The sequence below is a fragment of the Marmota marmota genome, unplaced genomic scaffold (assembly GCF_001458135.2).
Source record: "Marmota marmota marmota unplaced genomic scaffold, marMar, whole genome shotgun sequence".
NCBI lineage: Eukaryota > Metazoa > Chordata > Mammalia > Rodentia > Sciuridae > Marmota > Marmota marmota.
The window spans coordinates 8,708,537-8,725,891 of record NW_026000048.1 but is presented as its reverse complement, the minus strand read 5'-3'; the positions used below and the strand labels follow the sequence as shown (position 1 = coordinate 8,725,891).

Here is a 17,355-nt window from a genome sequence, read left to right as displayed (position 1 = left end):
TTCTGGTATGTTCCTGAAAGACCCTCCAAGAGTGCCTTCCGTCTGAAGAGACCCGTACCCAAAGGACCAGCGAGACCACTGAGTTCGGATGCAAACAGCAAGAGGTTTATTCGAGTGCACAGGTACCCGGGGCGACAAGCTCTACGAGACTCGCGCGCCCTTGGCTTATCCTGAGGGGTTTATATAGAGCTTACAAGCAGAAGCGTGGATACAGAAGCGAGATGCATAGTTACAGGATCCCTATTGGAGGATTTAAATGAGGTGGGGGTTATAGTTCCTTCTGTTCTCGGAAATCAGATAAGGTTGTTGACTTGATCAGTTTCTGTTCCCTTCCTATATTTTTCCGTTCCCTCATTGACCAGATGTCTGCCTTTGCACATCCTGTTTCTGTACCTCATTGACCAGATGTCTGCCTCTGCACATCCTGTTTCTGTAACGACCTTGAGCAAGCCCAACCGCTGAACTTGCTGACTCTGTTGCCCCTCTGGCCTCCTTTGACAAGCTACTTTTTAAGCCTTGTTTTATCTGGCATTACTAAGCTAAAGCTATAAGCAGCTGGGTTGGGGGGGGGTCTTTCATTCCCCCATTTTCTTTTGGTCCTACGAATGGAATCTTCCATTCGTGAGTTCAATTGTATCTGGGTCAATTTGCCCCAGCTGGTGATATTGTTGGGTTAGAACCATGGCTTGAATGACAGTTAGTCTGTCCTTGATGAATTGGACCAGTCGGTTAAGGATACAAGGTCCAAGTACTAAAATTAGAAGGAGAATAATGAGTGGGCCCATAATAGTGGATACTAATGTACTGAGCCAGGGGGATTTGTTGTACCAGCTTTCGAACCATCCTTGTTGGGATTCGAATAACTGCTGTCTCTGTTTGAGTCTTTCCCTGAGCTTGGCCATACTGTCCCTAACCACCCCTGTGTGATCCGCATAAAAGCAGCATTCCTCCTTAAGAGCGGCACAGAGACCCCCTTGTTGAAGGAAAATGATATCTAGGCCTCTTCTATTTTGTAATACTACCTCTGACAGGGAAGTTAGGGATTTTTCGAGAGCTGTGACCGACTCTTCTAATGCCTGGATATCCATGTGCATTGCTTGTTGGAGCTGTTTAAAATGAGAGGTTTGTTGTAAAGCAGAGACCCCTGTTCCTATTCCCGCTGTTATTCCACCTACAGTGAGTCCTCCCAGGAGTAGGGCCAGTGTTAGAGATATTGGTTCCCGGCGGGATCTAGTTACATCTTTGGACTGACTATGACTATAGAAATATTCAGGGGGGTGGTAAATTATGGTGGGCCACAATTCTATTAGTACACAAAAGTCAATGCTTGTATTGAGGACACCTGTTGAGATACATGGGGTTAGCCCTGTGCTGCAGGCCCAATAGGTTCCATTAGGACCTGCCAGATATTGAGTTTCTGTATTTGCTTCAATTGATATGGTCTTGTTGCATAGTCTCTGGTGGGTACGGGGAACTTTTCCTATGCAGACACCCTGCCCGGATACCTCTGACAAGGTCAATCGATGCTGGGGAAGGGAGGTGCATCTCCAAGGAGGAGTGGTATGGCTAGTATAGTTATCCTGTATAGCGACCCCTTCGTAATAGGGAGGCCGCGAGAGCAAGCATAACCAGCATTCTTGGGTCTTGTTTGGGTCTGAATGATTGAGGGCTGTGAATGCCCCTTGGATTAGGCCTAGTAGCCGGTCTCCAGTACCTGGTCTTGGAGCTTGGTCCATCTTAGTTGAGATTCCCTGTGCGGCTCGGGTGAGGCTAGGAGTAAAGTTAGAAGTATCCGGGGGAAGTGGGGAGGTCAGGTTTTGACCATTAGTTTGGGGCCGGGGACCTTTTTCTGGAAAGGGTTCTCTTAACTTCAGTAATGGGGCCTTCTGGTCTGGCAAAACGGGGTTGGGTCCCAGAGGGAGTCGGGGCTCTACTGTTAGTATATGCCGAGTCAGGGAGAACATGGTGATAGGGTCATGCCCAGTCCGGTATAACCGTAACCCCCAAGCTTGAGATCCATCCCAGGTGGCCCGTTTTCCTGCTGGTGTAAAAGTTAGAACTAGAGGATTGCATTTACCTCCGGGGGTGGAGCCCTTGCGGCTGCCTTTGCTGGAATCATAGCAAGCAGACCCATGAGGAGTCTTACCACGTCGGAGGGTGATGTAGTCCCAATTGGATGAGGGGCTCCAATAGACATTCCCAGTGGTCTCACAACCCCATTTGGCACAAAAACCATCTGCGGGTCCCCCACAATTTTTCTTTCGTTTGTGTGATGGACAAACATAGAACTGTTTACTTTGGGTCCCTATGCGTCCCCCGGGGTTGTGACAACCATAACCTGGGAAAGGCTCCTGATCAGAAGGGTCCCAGGTATCTCCTACTAGGTCACACAAGTCAAAGTATAATGTAGGGAAAGCATCTGATATGGTTCCCATCATGGAAGTGATGTTAGCTATTTTTCCTGACATAAGGTTATTAATTACCCAAGTTACATTGTAAACATGATGCGGGCTACCCTGCCCTGTGACCATCCTAAGAAATCCCATCAGCACCCATAGCATTAAGATGCTGTTTCCCCCCGCATGAGTCTTATCTTTAAAGGGTTTGGGGTGCGTTGGACCTTCCATGATGGGGTGTCTGCCTCGGCTGTCACCGGTTTGCCTCCTGGGGTGGACTGTTGGTTTTCTCCAGCAGGGTTGGCGGCTTTGACGTGCGAGGCGTGGACCCAAGATGAGATCCCGTCGACCTTTAGCGCCGTTGGGGTGGTCAGGAGCACGGTGTATGGGCCTTTCCATCGGGGTTCCAAGTTCTTTGTCTGATGTCTGCGTACCCACACTGAGTCTCCTATCTGAAAGGGATGAGGTATCACAGGTGTCTTTAGTTGGTCCTGGTATGCAGCTGCCAATGGTTTCCAGACTTCATTCTGGACAATCTGAAGTGCCTGTAAATGAGCTTTTAGAGAGGGGTTATTAACATGGTTGGCAATGCAGGGACTGTAAAAGCTGGTAATTGGGGGTGGAGCTCCATATAGTATTTCAAATGGAGTTAGGCCAGATGGGCCCGGAGTATTTCTGGCCCGATAGATGGCTAAGGGCAGTAGGAGCACCCAGTCTCTAGTGCCAGCTGCAAGCGTTAATTTGGATAAAGTCTCCTTAATAGTTCTATTCATTCGTTCTACCTGTCCTGAACTTTGGGGTCGGTAAGCACAATGTAATTTCCAATTTATCCCCAACAATTTGGCCACCTGCTGACTTACCTGGGAGACAAAAGCTGGTCCGTTATCTGACCCCAGTATTTGAGGCATACCATACCTGGGAAAGATTTCTTCTAACAGTTTCTTTGTCACAACTTTTGCAGTCTCATGTCGTGTGGGGAAGGCTTCTACCCAGCCAGAAAAGGTGTCCACCAACACTAACAAGTATTTGTACCCATATAGTCCAGGCTTTATTTCAGTGAAGTCGATTTCCCAGTGCATCCCAGGTCGATGCCCTCGTATTCGGGTCCCCAGGTTAGACCTGGTTTTTCCCGCATTTACCTGGGCGCACGCGAGGCAAGAGTTCATTACCTGCTGTAAGAATTTATCTCTCCCGAGTAGATGGTAAGCCTTCTGTTCTCTGTCCAGCAGGATTTTCATTTTGTGGGGACTCAAATGGGTTAATCTATGTAGGAAGGTTACCAGTTCAAGAGTCTGTTGGGCCGGCAGCACAGGTTTTTCTTGATAAATCCAATGATTTTTAGTGGGGTCATAAGAGGCCCCCATTTTCTTTAGTAGCTCTGTGTCCTCTCTGGCATAATGAAAAAGGCAGGCGGAGGTTTCGGTTTCCCTTGGGTCTTGAGGGACTCTGGGGGGTACCTCGGTGGCAATATCCTTCGCTGCTTTATCAGCCATACGATTTCCTCTGGCTTCTGGACTTTCCCCTTTTTGGTGCCCCGGACAATGAATAATGCTGAGTCTCTTTGGCAAAAACAGGGCCTTAAGTAATGCTAGAATCTCAGTCCTGTTTTTAATGGTTTTGCCCTCTGAGGTTAGAAGCCCACGTCGCCGGTAAATTTCCCCATGTATGTGGGCAGTCGCAAAAGCGTACCGGCTATCCGTGTAAACGTTGAGCTTCTTACCTTTGGCCATTTGTAAGGCTTTCGTCAGTGCGAGGAGTTCTGCCTTCTGTGCGGATGTTCCTGGGGGTAGGGCCTCTGCCCAAATTACCTCCGTTTCGGTGGTCACCGCTGCACCTGCTTTCCGCTCTCCGTCCTTCATGAAGCTGCTGCCATCGGTATACCAGGTGAAGTCTGCGTCTGGAAGAGGCAGGTCCGTGAGGTCTGGTCGGGTCCCATGTACCTCTGCAAGGATCTGGAGACAGTCATGTTGATCTGGTGATCCTGGGAGTGGGAGCAAGGTTGCAGGGTTGAGAGTGACAATAGGCCCAAAATGTATTCTATCAGTGTCCAGGAGCATGGCTTGATAATGGGTCATCCGCGCATTGGATAACCAACGGTCGGGTGGCTGTTTGATTAAGGTTTCCACCGCATGAGGTGCTAGAATAGTCAGTGGTTGTCCCAGAGTCAGTTTGTTAGCATCTTTAGTGAGAACCGCTATGGCTGCCACCATGCGCAGACAAGGTGGCCATCCTGAGGCAACAGGGTCGAGCTTCTTAGATAAATAGGCCACAGGACGCCGCCAAGGTCCCAGTTTTTGTACTAGTACCCCTTTTGCATAGCCCTGTTTTTCGTCTGTAAACAGTTCAAAGGGTTTGGTCAGATCTGGAAGGCTGAGGGCCGGGGATTCTAATAGGGCTTTTTTTATTGATTTGAAAGCATTTTCATGTTTTTCTTGCCAATCATAAAGAGTCCCCGGTTTAGTGAGAGGATATAGAGGTGCGGCCATCTCAGCGAATCCTGGAATCCAAAGGCGGCAGAACCCTGCGGTCCCCAGAAATTCGCGCAACTGGCGGGAGTTCCTGGGGACTGGGATACTTGTTATAGTCTGCTTACGGGCCTCAGTTAGCCATCTTTGGCCCCCTCTAATTTGGTACCCCAGATAAGTTACCTGTCGCTGACAGATTTGGGCCTTCTTGGCAGAGGCACGATACCCTAGAGTCCCCAGGGTCTGCAGAAGAGCAGCAGTTCCCTCTCTACAGCTTTCCTCGGACCTGGCTGCCAGCAATATGTCATCTACATATTGCAATAATATCAGTGTTGGATGTTGAATCCTGAAGGCAGCTAAGTCCCGGTGGAGAGCTTCGTCAAAAAGGGTGGGGCTATTTTTAAAGCCCTGTGGTAATCGGGTCCAGGTCAGTTGGCCGGACATTCCCTTTTCTGGATCTTTCCATTCGAAAGCAAAGATGGGCTGGCTGTCAGGGTGTAATCTCAGGCAGAAGAAAGCATCTTTGAGATCTATCACTGTATACCAGGTGTGTGATGGTGGCAGTCCACTTAGCAGGTTGTATGGGTTGGGGACCGTAGGGTGAATATCCTCAACCCGCTTGTTGACCTCCCGCAAGTCCTGGACCGGTCGATAATCCCCTGTACCAGGCTTTTTGACAGGGAGGAGGGGAGTATTCCATGGGGATCTGCATGGTACCAGGATCCCTTGGTCTATTAGCCTTTCTATGTGAGGCCGGATGCCTTGGTGGGCCTCTTGTGACATAGGGTACTGCTTAATGGATACAGGAGTAGCAGTGGCCTTTAGGGTTATCATCAATGGTGGCTGCCGGACTGCTAATCCTGTTCCTCCAGTTTCAGCCCAAGTAAGTGGGAACTTTTGTAGCCAAGACAAGGTGTCCTTCTTGTGGGTTCCCTGTGGTTTTTCTAGTTCAAAGAGTCTATATTCATCTTCTAAATTGAGGGTCAGGACATGTAGCGGTCTTCCCTGAGGCCCAGTGATATGGGCCCCTGTGTCCTGGAAGTGTATCTGAGCTCTCAGTTTAGTAAGGAGGTCCCTACCTAGCAGTGGATATGGGCAGTCTGGTACATGAAGGAAAGAATGTGTCACCTTACCGGTTGCCAGTTGTACCTTCCGGTCCGTTGTCCAATGATATCTTTTGGCTCCTGTGGCTCCTTGGACCCATGCCGATCGGTCGCTCAATGGTCCCACAGGATGAGTTAGCACAGAATGTTGAGCTCCGGTGTCCACCAGGAAGGTGACAGGTCGCCCCCCAACATCAAGGGTTATCCTGGGCTCAGGGGGGGGCTCCCGGCCCTGACCGTCCTAATCTTCTAGGGTTAGTAAGGAAGTCTGGGGCCTAAGCTTTCGGGGTCCTTTAGGTCGCTTTGGGCAATCTTTTACCCAGTGACCTTTTTCCTTACAATAGGCACATTGATCTTTATCTACTTTGGTGCCCCGGGGATTCCATTCTTTGTTGTCTCCTGGTTGCTGTTTATCCTGTCTCTGACTTGACACTACTGTGGCCAGTAATTTGCTAATCTCTTTGTTTCTTTTGCGATCCCTGATATTTTCCCTTTCCTCGGCTTCCCTTCTCAATCTTTCTTCCTTTTCCTCAGCTGTTTCCCTCCTATTATAGATGCGTTCAGCTTCCTTGAGTAAGTCTTGCACTGAACTTTCCCTTAAGTTGTCTAACCTTTCTAATTTTCTTCTGATATCTGGAGCCGACTGCCAGATAAAGGACATGGCCAGATTAGTAGCCTGTCCTGGATCTTCAGGATCATAAGGAGTGTACATACGGTAAGCCTCCTTAAGTCGTTCCAGAAAGGCAGAAGGAGTTTCCTCGAATTTCTGTATCACCTGTTTCACCTGGGCCAAATTTGTTGGGCGTCTTGCGGCCCCATGGAGACCCGCTACAAGCAACTGGCGATAGAGACGTAGGTGATTCCTACCTTCAGCCGTGGTATGATCCCAGTTGGGACGCTCGAGGGGAAATGCAGCATCAATCTCATTAGGCAACTGGGTGGGGCGGCCATTCTCTCCTGGAACATTCTTGCGGGCTTCTAGGATAACCCGCTGTTTTTCCTCGGTAGTCAACAATGTCTGGAGAAGCTGTTGACAGTCATCCCAAGTGGGCTGGTGAGTAACTAGGATAGACTCAATGAGAGAGGTTAAGATAGAGGGGTCTCTAGAGAAAGGAGGGTTATTGTTTTTCCAGTTATATAGATCAGAGGCAGAAAAGGGCCAATACTGTAGTTGGCCATTCAGCCCCGCACGGAGGGGGAATGCTTGGGAGGTAGAGTCTGGTTGTTCTCGGCGTCCTCTCAGCCGTCCGGCGACCGGAGAGGATGCGGGTTCTGTCAAGGGGGCTTGAGGGTCAGTTTCCCGCTGTGGAGTTGGCCCGGAGGCTGATATAGGGCCTTGGTATGGAGGAGGGTCCTCTGTGAGAAGATCCATCAGTAGTTCTTCTCCCGGTGGCAAGACTGGGGGCATCTTTGGCGGCTGTTCATTTTTCTTGGTTTCCTGAAAAGTCTTAGTGAGGGTTGGGTAGAGGGAGGACCGGGGAGGGGTTGGAATGGGGGTGAGGGGAGGCGGAAGTGCTGGAACCGATGGGGGCGGAGGAGCAGTGGGGAGTGAGAGAGACAGAGGGGATGATTTTGGGGAAACAAAAGGTTTGACCCATGGAAGAGGATCTTTAGCCAGGGCTTCCCAGGTTATGATATAGGGGACCTGATCAGGATGACCGTGAGGTCCTGGGTTCATCACTTTTGCTTTCACCTGTAAAATAATGTCTAAGTTAAAGGTTCCGTCTTTGGGCCAGCCCTCATAGAGCGCTGGCCATTCGGAAGAACAAAAAGTGATCCATCTCTTTTTATGGATGTCCACGGATTGGTTGTTCGCCGTGTTCTGGACATCTTTCCAATGCTGTAAAGTAAGACTTAAGGGGGTTGTTATAGATTGCCCCATAGTTTGGTACCAAGCAACGCTAAGGACGAAACCGACGAATAACAGACCGACACAAACACAAAAGAGACGCGCGGCGCGGCTTCGGCGCAAAACCGAAAGCAAAAGTTCAGATGGAGACTTAGTTGGGGGTCCGGATCCCCCGTCTCCCAGAAAGACCACGTACCCCTCGGACAGGGGCGGAGCCCCAAAGAGTCCGACTCTGGTCGTGGATCCTAACAGATGAGTCCTTGAAAATCGGACTCCGGACGCCCGTGGAACGTCTTCCAGGGCTGCAGGAGCGAAGTCCGAGCTCGTCAGCTCCTTCAGCCTCCTGCCAGATTCAGATTGACTCAGCTGAATCACAGAAAACTCAGATTCGCAGCGCGATAGACAGACAGACAGATAACAGTGAAATCATAGGCTGGCCAGCTTACCTCCCGATGGCGGGTCGGTGGTCCCTGGGTGGGGGTCTCCGATCCCGGACGAGCCCCCAAATGAAAGACCCTCTAAGAGTGCCTTCCGTCTGAAGAGACCCGTACCCAAAGGACCAGCGAGACCACTAAGTTCGGATGCAAACAGCAAGAGGTTTATTCGAGTGCACAGGTACCCGGGGCGACAAGCTCTATGAGACTCGCGCGCCCCTGGCTTATCCTGAGGGGTTTATATAGAGCTTACAAGCAGAAGCGTGGATACAGAAGCGAGATGCATAGTTACAGGATCCCTATTGGAGGATTTAAATGAGGTGGGGGTTATAGTTCCTTCTGTTCTCGGAAATCAGATAAAGTTGTTGACTTGACCAGTTTCTGTTCCCTTCCGTTCCCTCTTTGACCAGATGTCTGCCTCTGCACATCCTGTTTTTGTAACGACCTTGAGCAAGCCCAACCGCTGAACTTGCTGACTCTGTTGCCCCTCTGACCTCCTTTGACAAACTATTTTTCAAGCCTTGTTTTATCTGGCACTACTAAGCTAAAGCTATAAGCAGCTGGGTTGGGGGGGGGGCAGCTGGGTTGGGGGGGGGGTTTCATTCCAAACCCGTGCTTTACTTGTCAAATTACCAAAATGTCTATTATACGAAGACTTCTTCCTTCATTATCAGTTATAATATACATTTATTTTATTAACTAAATAAATATTTATCAAGTACTCATTATGCTTAAAGAGCCTTGCTTTGTTCTGGAAATAAAATGTGAAGCTCACCTGGGTTCCAAAATACATAGAACATCTCTCTGTATAATACACAAGTCTATCATTCAGGAAATGCCCTTAGTTCCTTCCTTAGTGATTGCTGAGAGCCACAGCCGAGTCTGTATGGCCCCTGGCATTTTGCCAGAGAAATGTTAGGGTCTGTAAACAAGTCGGAATGGCACCTGGCATTTTGCCAGAGGGAGTGGTTAATGTTAATGTCTGTAAACAAGTCTGGATGGCACCTGGCATTTTGCCAGAGGGAGTGGTTTGTGAAGTAACGCCAGCAAGCCATTAAGTGTGGAGATTCCTTATTGGTTGACTGCTGTATGGAGTTTATGTTAATTAGATAAGCTGTGTGGAATGTATAAATACCCCTCCTGTCCTACAATAAACGGCTCCCACTCCTGCTGTATCAGTCTACAGAAGTTGCTTGTCACCCCCTGGTTATTTTGCTGCAGCCGGACTGCGGCAAGTGATCATATAACTAATTTCACCATTAAACTGAAATGGGCCCTAGGAATGACTTCAGTGTATTTCTAATTATTCAAATCAATAAATTCTTGGCCCAGATACTAAATAACCTTTCCGAAACCATATATTTAGTGAGTGTTGGAAAAGAACTAGATCACAAAACTCCTATGGTCAGAAGAAAAGCTTTCCTAGCTACTTAAAGGTCTGGGTTTGGATTTTAATGTGTGGTTTCCCAAAGACCAGATGCAAAGAATCATAAATTATACATACAAACTTTAAAAATTATTTTTCACGGCTTTGTTTTTATTATTCTCTGCAGATTGGAAGAAGTCTACATTATATAATTCTATTTGCTTCTAATTTAGAATGTTGAGCTAATTTAGAATGTCATTTTAAGTATGGCCTTCATAATAGCACATTTTCTAAGTCAGTTACAGATTGCATTGTGAAAACAGTCATAAAAAAAAAGTGATGTTACTCAAGTCATGGCAATGATAATGTCCCATTGCTAGAGTGGCTAAGAGAAACTGGGAATGTTAGCTATTATTACCATCTTCTACTGATCTGATGAGGTAGAGCCATTTGCCCTGTATTTTTGTTTTATACACTACCGCAGTCCAGCTGCAGCAAAATAAAGAGGGGGGGGGGCACGAATAACTTGTGTACGTTGATACAGCAGGAGTAGGAGCCGTTTAGTGCAGGACAGGAGCAGTATTTATACATTCCACACAGCTTATATAATTAGCATAAACTAGATACAGCAGTCAACCAATCAGGAATCTCCACACTTAATGGCTCACTTTTGTTACTTCTCAAACCACTCCCTCTGGCATTTTGCCAGGCACCATCCAGACTTGTTTACGAACTTTAACATTCCCCTGGCAAAATGCCAGGTGTTATTTTGACTTGTTTACAGACTTTAACAATACACATCCACGTCATACTCCAAGATATAAAAATTTACCCATAGCACTGTTTCAAAGTATTTTCAAACAAAATAATTATGGGATGGAGTAAGCACTGAGAAATGAATCCAGGTTGCTCTAACACTGAGCTATATCCCCAGTCCTTTTTATTTTTTTATTTTTTGAGACAGGGTCTCCCTAAATTGCTGAGGCTGGCCTGGAACTTGAGATCCTCCAATCTCAGTCTCCCAAGTCACTGGGATTACAGGTGTGAGTCTCTGTACCCTGTACAATAAAAAATAATTTCCAATAAACTATTGAATTTAGTTATTTCTCAAGAATTTCTGCCTAAAACATCACCAGTCTTCCAATTTTCTCATAGAATATCGCACAATAAATACACGTCACCCCACCTCTCTTTTCATTATTCTATTATGTCCTTAGGTTCATTTCTCTCCACATTAAAAAGAAAATTACAAACTAAAGAACACCTTCAGGAAGCATGAAGCCTAGATTCTTAACAATGAATCTCTTTAAAGATCTGCAGCTTCCTTTGACTTCCTGAGAGCTATTGCAGAGTCTATCTACATATTGCTGTCATCTGAACAGAATTCCAAAATACTTAGTTTTTTTAAAAAACCATTTGGTAAAACCCATTTGCTCATGAAAAGTAATTGTGGTCAGACACATTTAGCTTATATTACTGGCATTCATCTTGAAGTTCTGCAAATATTTATAGTGAATTTAAATGCATGTAAATACTGTATACTATTTCAGCAATTTAATGGGATTCATTTATAGGACATGAAAAAATGGACTTAGCTGCCACATTTCAGAGAACTGAAGATATTTTTCATTTACTTTCAAATGTGTATGTTTCAGAATGGTAAGGTCCACATGGAAAGGGAATGTGTGTATGTTTGTGCAGAATGTGCTTTAGATGCGCCGTTTGAGGTGCAGGAATTTGAATGAAATACAAAATTGGGAACTTGGAATCTGGATTGAGACAACTTTCCTGTCCTTCGAATTTTAATGGAAGATAAAGAAAGAAAAAACTACATTGAGTTTTGGAACCATAATTGTCCTACTTTTCACTTAATTTTACCTGGAAAAAAAGTATTGAAGACTAAATTGACCATATTCATACACACACACACACACACACACACACACACCAATACATTAATGTAAAAATATTCATTGATTCTTGAACAAATTGTGGCAAACCTTTTGATCAGTTGTTTGAGAAATATTTTAGTTGGAAAATTAGTCAAGATGAATTATATTTAGTTAATATATGACAGCATTTTAGTATGAGTTTTGTGGTCCAAATTTTCTCAGAATGTGCTATTTATATAATGATAGTAAGTTAAAATCTTAGGAAAGCAGATATCAATCAAGTAATTAGAAAATTTGTATCAATAGAGCTATAACAATTAAGTGGATTAATGCATATAGCAACAAGATAAACTGCGTTTTTTAATATTGAAACTTTCATGCAATAAGTTCTTTTTAATATAATATTATTGCTCAATTACTGTGAGATATGCATAATTAGCACCATTGTTTACAGTTTATGGATAAGAAAAGGGAGATCTAAATAGATTAATTAAATATTTGAAGATCAAATATCTAGAAGATAATAATATAGCTACTAATTCTGAATGTATGTCCCTTGAGTAGTCCATTTAATTCCTACTATTTGATATTCAAAAGCACTTTAAGTGGGGCTGGGATTATGGCTCAGCAGTAGAGCACTTGCCTAGCATGTGCGAGGCACTGGGTTCAATCCTCAGCACCACATAAAAATAAATAAAATAAAGGCATGTGTCCCAACAACAATTAAAAAAAAGAAATTTTTTTTGAAAAAAACACTTTAAGAAAATAAATAAGACAACAAAAGTCTAAGTTGGTGAACCTTTGCTGGGATGAAGTAGAAGACATTTATTGGAATAAATCATGTAAATCAGGTCTTATCTTATACCAGGTGTTCATCAAAGTAAAGCAAACAAAATTTGATACTGCATTGCTCAAACTCTGTGGAAAAACTAATAGTAAAACTAATACATTTACAATTAGTAATAATACCACAATTCATGGTGATATCCAAGTGCCAAATTAGTGTTATAAATAAAATATGTAAGTACAGAGGGGATAGAAATTAATTCTTCTGGTGAAGTAAGTTAGACTGCTTAAGCTCTAAGGTTTTTCTGGACAATGCATAAAATTATAGATTATGAAGGAAAACTTTATAGCCATAGCATTAATGTGATCATGAATTTTATCTATTTTATTGAAGTATTTGTAAGTAAATTGGCCAATTAATTCATAAGGTATAGAAATCAAATTTTCACATTCTGATTCCAGAATCTTTATGGCTCTTTTTGTGGCTAAGGTTGTAATAGACGCTTATTGATGTGAATGTAAACTATACCTCAAAAGCTATAATATTGTATTTTATATTCAGAGTTCAACCCCTTGCAAGTCTGGTGTGTGTGTGTGTGTGTGTGTAAATGCAATGGAAAGGACCATAGTTCCTTTCAATCTAATCTAAACTTTGTTTAAATTTGTTTAAATACTTACCATTCTCCATTAGCAAATGCAGTACTTTCATTTTAATAGTGGGTAGAATTGATAGGTTATGACCTGAAACTCAATTGAAAATCTTATATTAAAGAATTTGTGTCCCCCATGCCTATAAAAGACAAGGCTAAGTTTAGATGGATTGTCAGCAGGGACATGGGTCCCAGGCACAGTGGGTGGCTGCTAACACTCTCTCACATGCATAAGATGGCCTCTGCTCTTGTCCATGGCTCCAGACATCCAAAACACTGAGTTTTCTCTGTCAATCCTACTGTGCCAAGTTAGTACTGTGAGCCACTCTTTATTTTAAGAAGTTGATAATGACTAGAGTCATAAGGATTGCTTTCCAGTGATAAATATCCTTGAAAAATGCCATTTCCCCCATTGCCATTTTTGCCTTTTTACTATTACATAATAGCAACATATTTTAGAGAAAGAAAATGGCTAGGTGTTTGTAATATGTGTCATTCAATGTTTTCATTCCCATCATGGTGTGGCATGTTTAATTTCTAAACTCTAAGTGCTTAATGACTACTGGTTATTTTCTCTTCAAACATTACCTGTTTTAGTTGCAGTTCAAGGAATCCTGCCTACAGAATAAGCAGTAATAGATGAATATGCCTCAGGGTAATATCCGTTCCTTGGTTGAACAATAATTTCTAAGTTGATTTTCCACTTAAAGGTAATATGATTTTATTTGCATACCAAGGCTGCCAAATTTGGGCTTACAAAGTTTTCAAATGGAGTATGTCTTTTTTTTTTGGGGGGGGGGGAGGTTACTGGGAATTGGCACTTAACCACTGGGCTACATCCCCAGCCCCTTTTTATATTTTATTTATAGACAGGGTCTTGCTGAGTTGTTTAGGGCCTAGCTAAATTACTGAGACTAACTTTGAATATGTAATCCTCCTGCTTCAGTCTCCTGAGCGGCTGGGATTACAGGCATGTGCCATGGCACCTGGCAGAGTTTGTATTCTATAATTCCTTTCTTATGAGATATGTATTTATCTTCATAATTGAACCCACCATTAAAACACCCACTGATTTACTAATAGAAATACTATTTGGCAGAATGCTACATTAATGGGGAGAAGATTACCTCTCAAGAAAGAAAACTTTTAAATAAATTTAGGGGAAATTAAGAATAGTATGACAAGGGAAGTATTTATATCTAGATATCATTGATAGTCTTTAATAATTTAATTTAATAAACTATACAGAAATATCTCATTTTATAGCATGAGCATGGTCTAAATATTGTGATTCAATGGCTATTTCAATATTAATAATTTTGAATGTGAAAAAGTGAGCTCTGATTTCAGCAATTCAAAGGCTGCTTCTTTAGTAAGGGAGAGAATTATTTTATGATAATAATTTATGTCAATATTTTTATTTTTAAATATTATTTTATCCTGCATAAAATTGTGTATTCAAGAAAACAATTTGTTTATATCAATTCTTAAAAATGATGTGTTTCTATTTGCAAACCATAAAATTAATCAGATCTAACAGTGAAATTGTTCTGCTACCTGTCTGGATAGGCTTAGTTTAAAAGATGATATTTATCCACATCTTACTCTACTAAAACATGAATATATCCCATATAGCTTTAATGTTGAGAAAGCATCATTCATTTCATTCCCAGAAAAATAAGCTGATAGCTTAAAAGCTGAAATGTATTTGTTTATTTGAGGTGGTCCAGAAATCTCCCCCAAAGACATTTCTCTCTTTCATGACTAGGGGTGTGGCCAATAAAACTGATAAATGAATTAAAATGAGAAAGGGACTATTAAACTTGAACTGAGATATTCAGAGATGTTGGTGGTATCTAGAGTAAATATATTCAGCAGAATCTTTATCTTAGAACTAGCTTGTGGCTTGACAATTAAAATGAGGAGATTGCTTTAGAAAAGAAAATTGGTTTTAGGTAAGGGCTAAATGTGTGTGCACTCCCTCAATGAAAACTTTGAACATAGCCCTTTTTTGTTTGACCAATGATGTTGCTCTAAGTCAGAGGCATATTCTAATTGTTCCCTGTACCCTCTGAAGTTTGGCTCATCACTAGTGACAGCTACTGACCAAAGAACAATCTAAAAACTATGATACTTTAAAACATATATAATAGAGATGAGACTGTATTTTTGTTAAAGAAGCTATTTGATAAATACAGCACAGCAAATGTTCATCACAGGAATTAGCTGGAAGGGTTTTCTTAGCCAATTATCTGATACTGAGTCTAGAAAGATTAATGGAAACTGTTTAGTATTTCGTGTACATTTTTTATTACAATGATTAGAACCATGATTAAATAACCTCACACAAAGCAAATAGAAAAAAAAACAGAGATTCCATTTCATCTGTTGTTGAGATAACTATGCTTTGAATGTAGCATGACTACATTATAAGCATTTCCACCAAAAAATTATTATTAATGCATTACAAATATTTTAAAATATATTTTACTGTCTTATACTCAACTATGTAATTCTCTTTGCATATAGGATTTTTACACGGAAAATTGTTAGTAGTAAAATGCATGAACTGAGATATTTGCAAAGAAAACAAATGGGTTGGCACTGTATTCTGTAAGTGTACTTGAAAATGTGAAAACTATACTCATAATAAAACATGATTGAAATCATTTTTGCATAAATTTTAGTTTATATGTGCTGTATATATTAATTGAAATAAAAATGTAATTAAATCTATAACCAGTATAACTCTCCACAATGTGCAATACTATTTTTTTAGCTTGATTTTCACCAAAATGATTTTAAGGTTCTCCTACAGAACACATTGTTTAATGTACTTTTCAGTATAATTGGACATATACTGTACATTAGGTCTCCAGAACTTAATTATCTTTCTATTCCTTTATACCCAACATCTCTTCATTTTCCCCTCCTTATTGATCTGGAAACTATAATTCTACTCTATTTCTACAAATTTGACTATTTTAGATTCTATATACATGTGAGCATGTGAGATCATGAGTATTTTTTATTTATTTGTTTTTCGTAACCTGGTTCATCTGGTTATTGCAAATGGCAAGATTTCGGTTTTTTAAAGGCTAAATTGTACACCACATTTTCTTTATCCATTCATGTGTCAGTGAATATTCAGTTCATTTCTGCATTTTGGTTGTGATAATGCTGCAATGAATCTGGGAGTACAAATATCTCTCAGCAACAATGATTTCATTTCTTTTGGATAAATACCCAGGAGTAGGATTCCTGGTTCAAAGGTAGTATTTTTTCCTTTTTTGGAGAAACTTCCATACTCTTTTTCATGAAGGCTGACCTAATTTGCATGCCCATCAAGGAGTACAGGGTCTCTTACTTCTGCATCTTTGCCAATATTTGTTACTGTTTGTCTTTTTTTTCAACAATCCTTCCAACAAGTATGAAGTACTATCTATTGTGGTTTCCTTTGAATTTCTCTGGTGATTGGGGATGTTGAGCACAGTTTTTTGTACCTGTCATTCATATGTATGTCTTCTTTTGAGAAATTTCTTTTCAATTCCTTCTCCATTTGAAATTGAATTATTTGGGTGTAACTATTGAGTTCTAGGAGTTCCTTATATATTTTGGATATTAGCCCCTTATCAGATACATGGTTAGTAAATATTTTCTCTTGGTCTGAGGATTGCTTTTTGCTCTCTTGTGTGCTCTTTTTGCTGGGGAGAAGCTTTTTAGTTTGATGAAATCCCACTTGTCTTATTTTTGATCTATGCTTTTGGTTTCTAATGTAATAATTTATTTTTGAAATCAATGTCAAGAAGTTTTCTTCCATATTTTTTTCCAATAGTTTTATGGCTTCTTAAGTTAACTTCTATAGAATGCAATACATTCATTCTACATTCTTCTGTGTGTAGACATTCATTTTTTCCAGCACCATTTACTAAAGATTATTCTTTACCATTGTGTCTTCTTGTTTCTTTTGTCACAAATATATGGATTTATCTCTAGATTCTATTCTGTTTCATTGGTCTAGACATGTATTTTGATGCCCATACCATATGGGCATCAAAATACATTATAATATATTTTGAAGTCAGGAACTATGATACTTCGTCAGCTCAAAACTGCCCTGGCTATTCAGGATCTTTTGTGGTTTTGTACAAATTTGAATTTTTTTTTCTTTTTTCCATAAAGATTATTATTGGGGTTGGCTGTAATCTTGAGTTGCTGGCTAAGGCAGGAGGAGTCCTAAGTTGGGGGCAGTCTGGGCAACTTAGGGAAATCATTAGCAACCTGGTGAAATCCTGATTCAATATAAAATATGAAAAGAGTGGAGAATGTAACTTAGTGGCAAAGTATCCCTGGGCTTAATCCCCAGGTCATTCATTTTAAAATCTCAATAATATATATATATATATATATATAT

At 41.8% G+C, this 17,355-nt stretch overlaps 2 protein-coding genes across 2 annotated transcripts; both read right to left on the bottom strand.

Moving 5' to 3' along the window:
* Positions 1-599: 599 nt before the first annotated feature.
* Positions 600-2,531, bottom strand: LOC107150292 (MLV-related proviral Env polyprotein-like). The gene has a single exon (XM_048812750.1). It carries the CDS (start codon positions 2,529-2,531, stop codon positions 600-602), a length of 1,932 nt encoding a protein of 643 aa, XP_048668707.1.
* A 29-nt stretch (positions 2,532-2,560) lies between these two features.
* On the bottom strand, positions 2,561-8,604 carry LOC107150291. Its single transcript, XM_015495272.2, is given in 2 exon segments — positions 2,561-2,641; positions 2,693-8,604. Coding segments are annotated over 2 exon segments (5,235 nt in total). The 5' UTR covers positions 7,847-8,604.
* Positions 8,605-17,355: the final 8,751 nt, after the last annotated feature.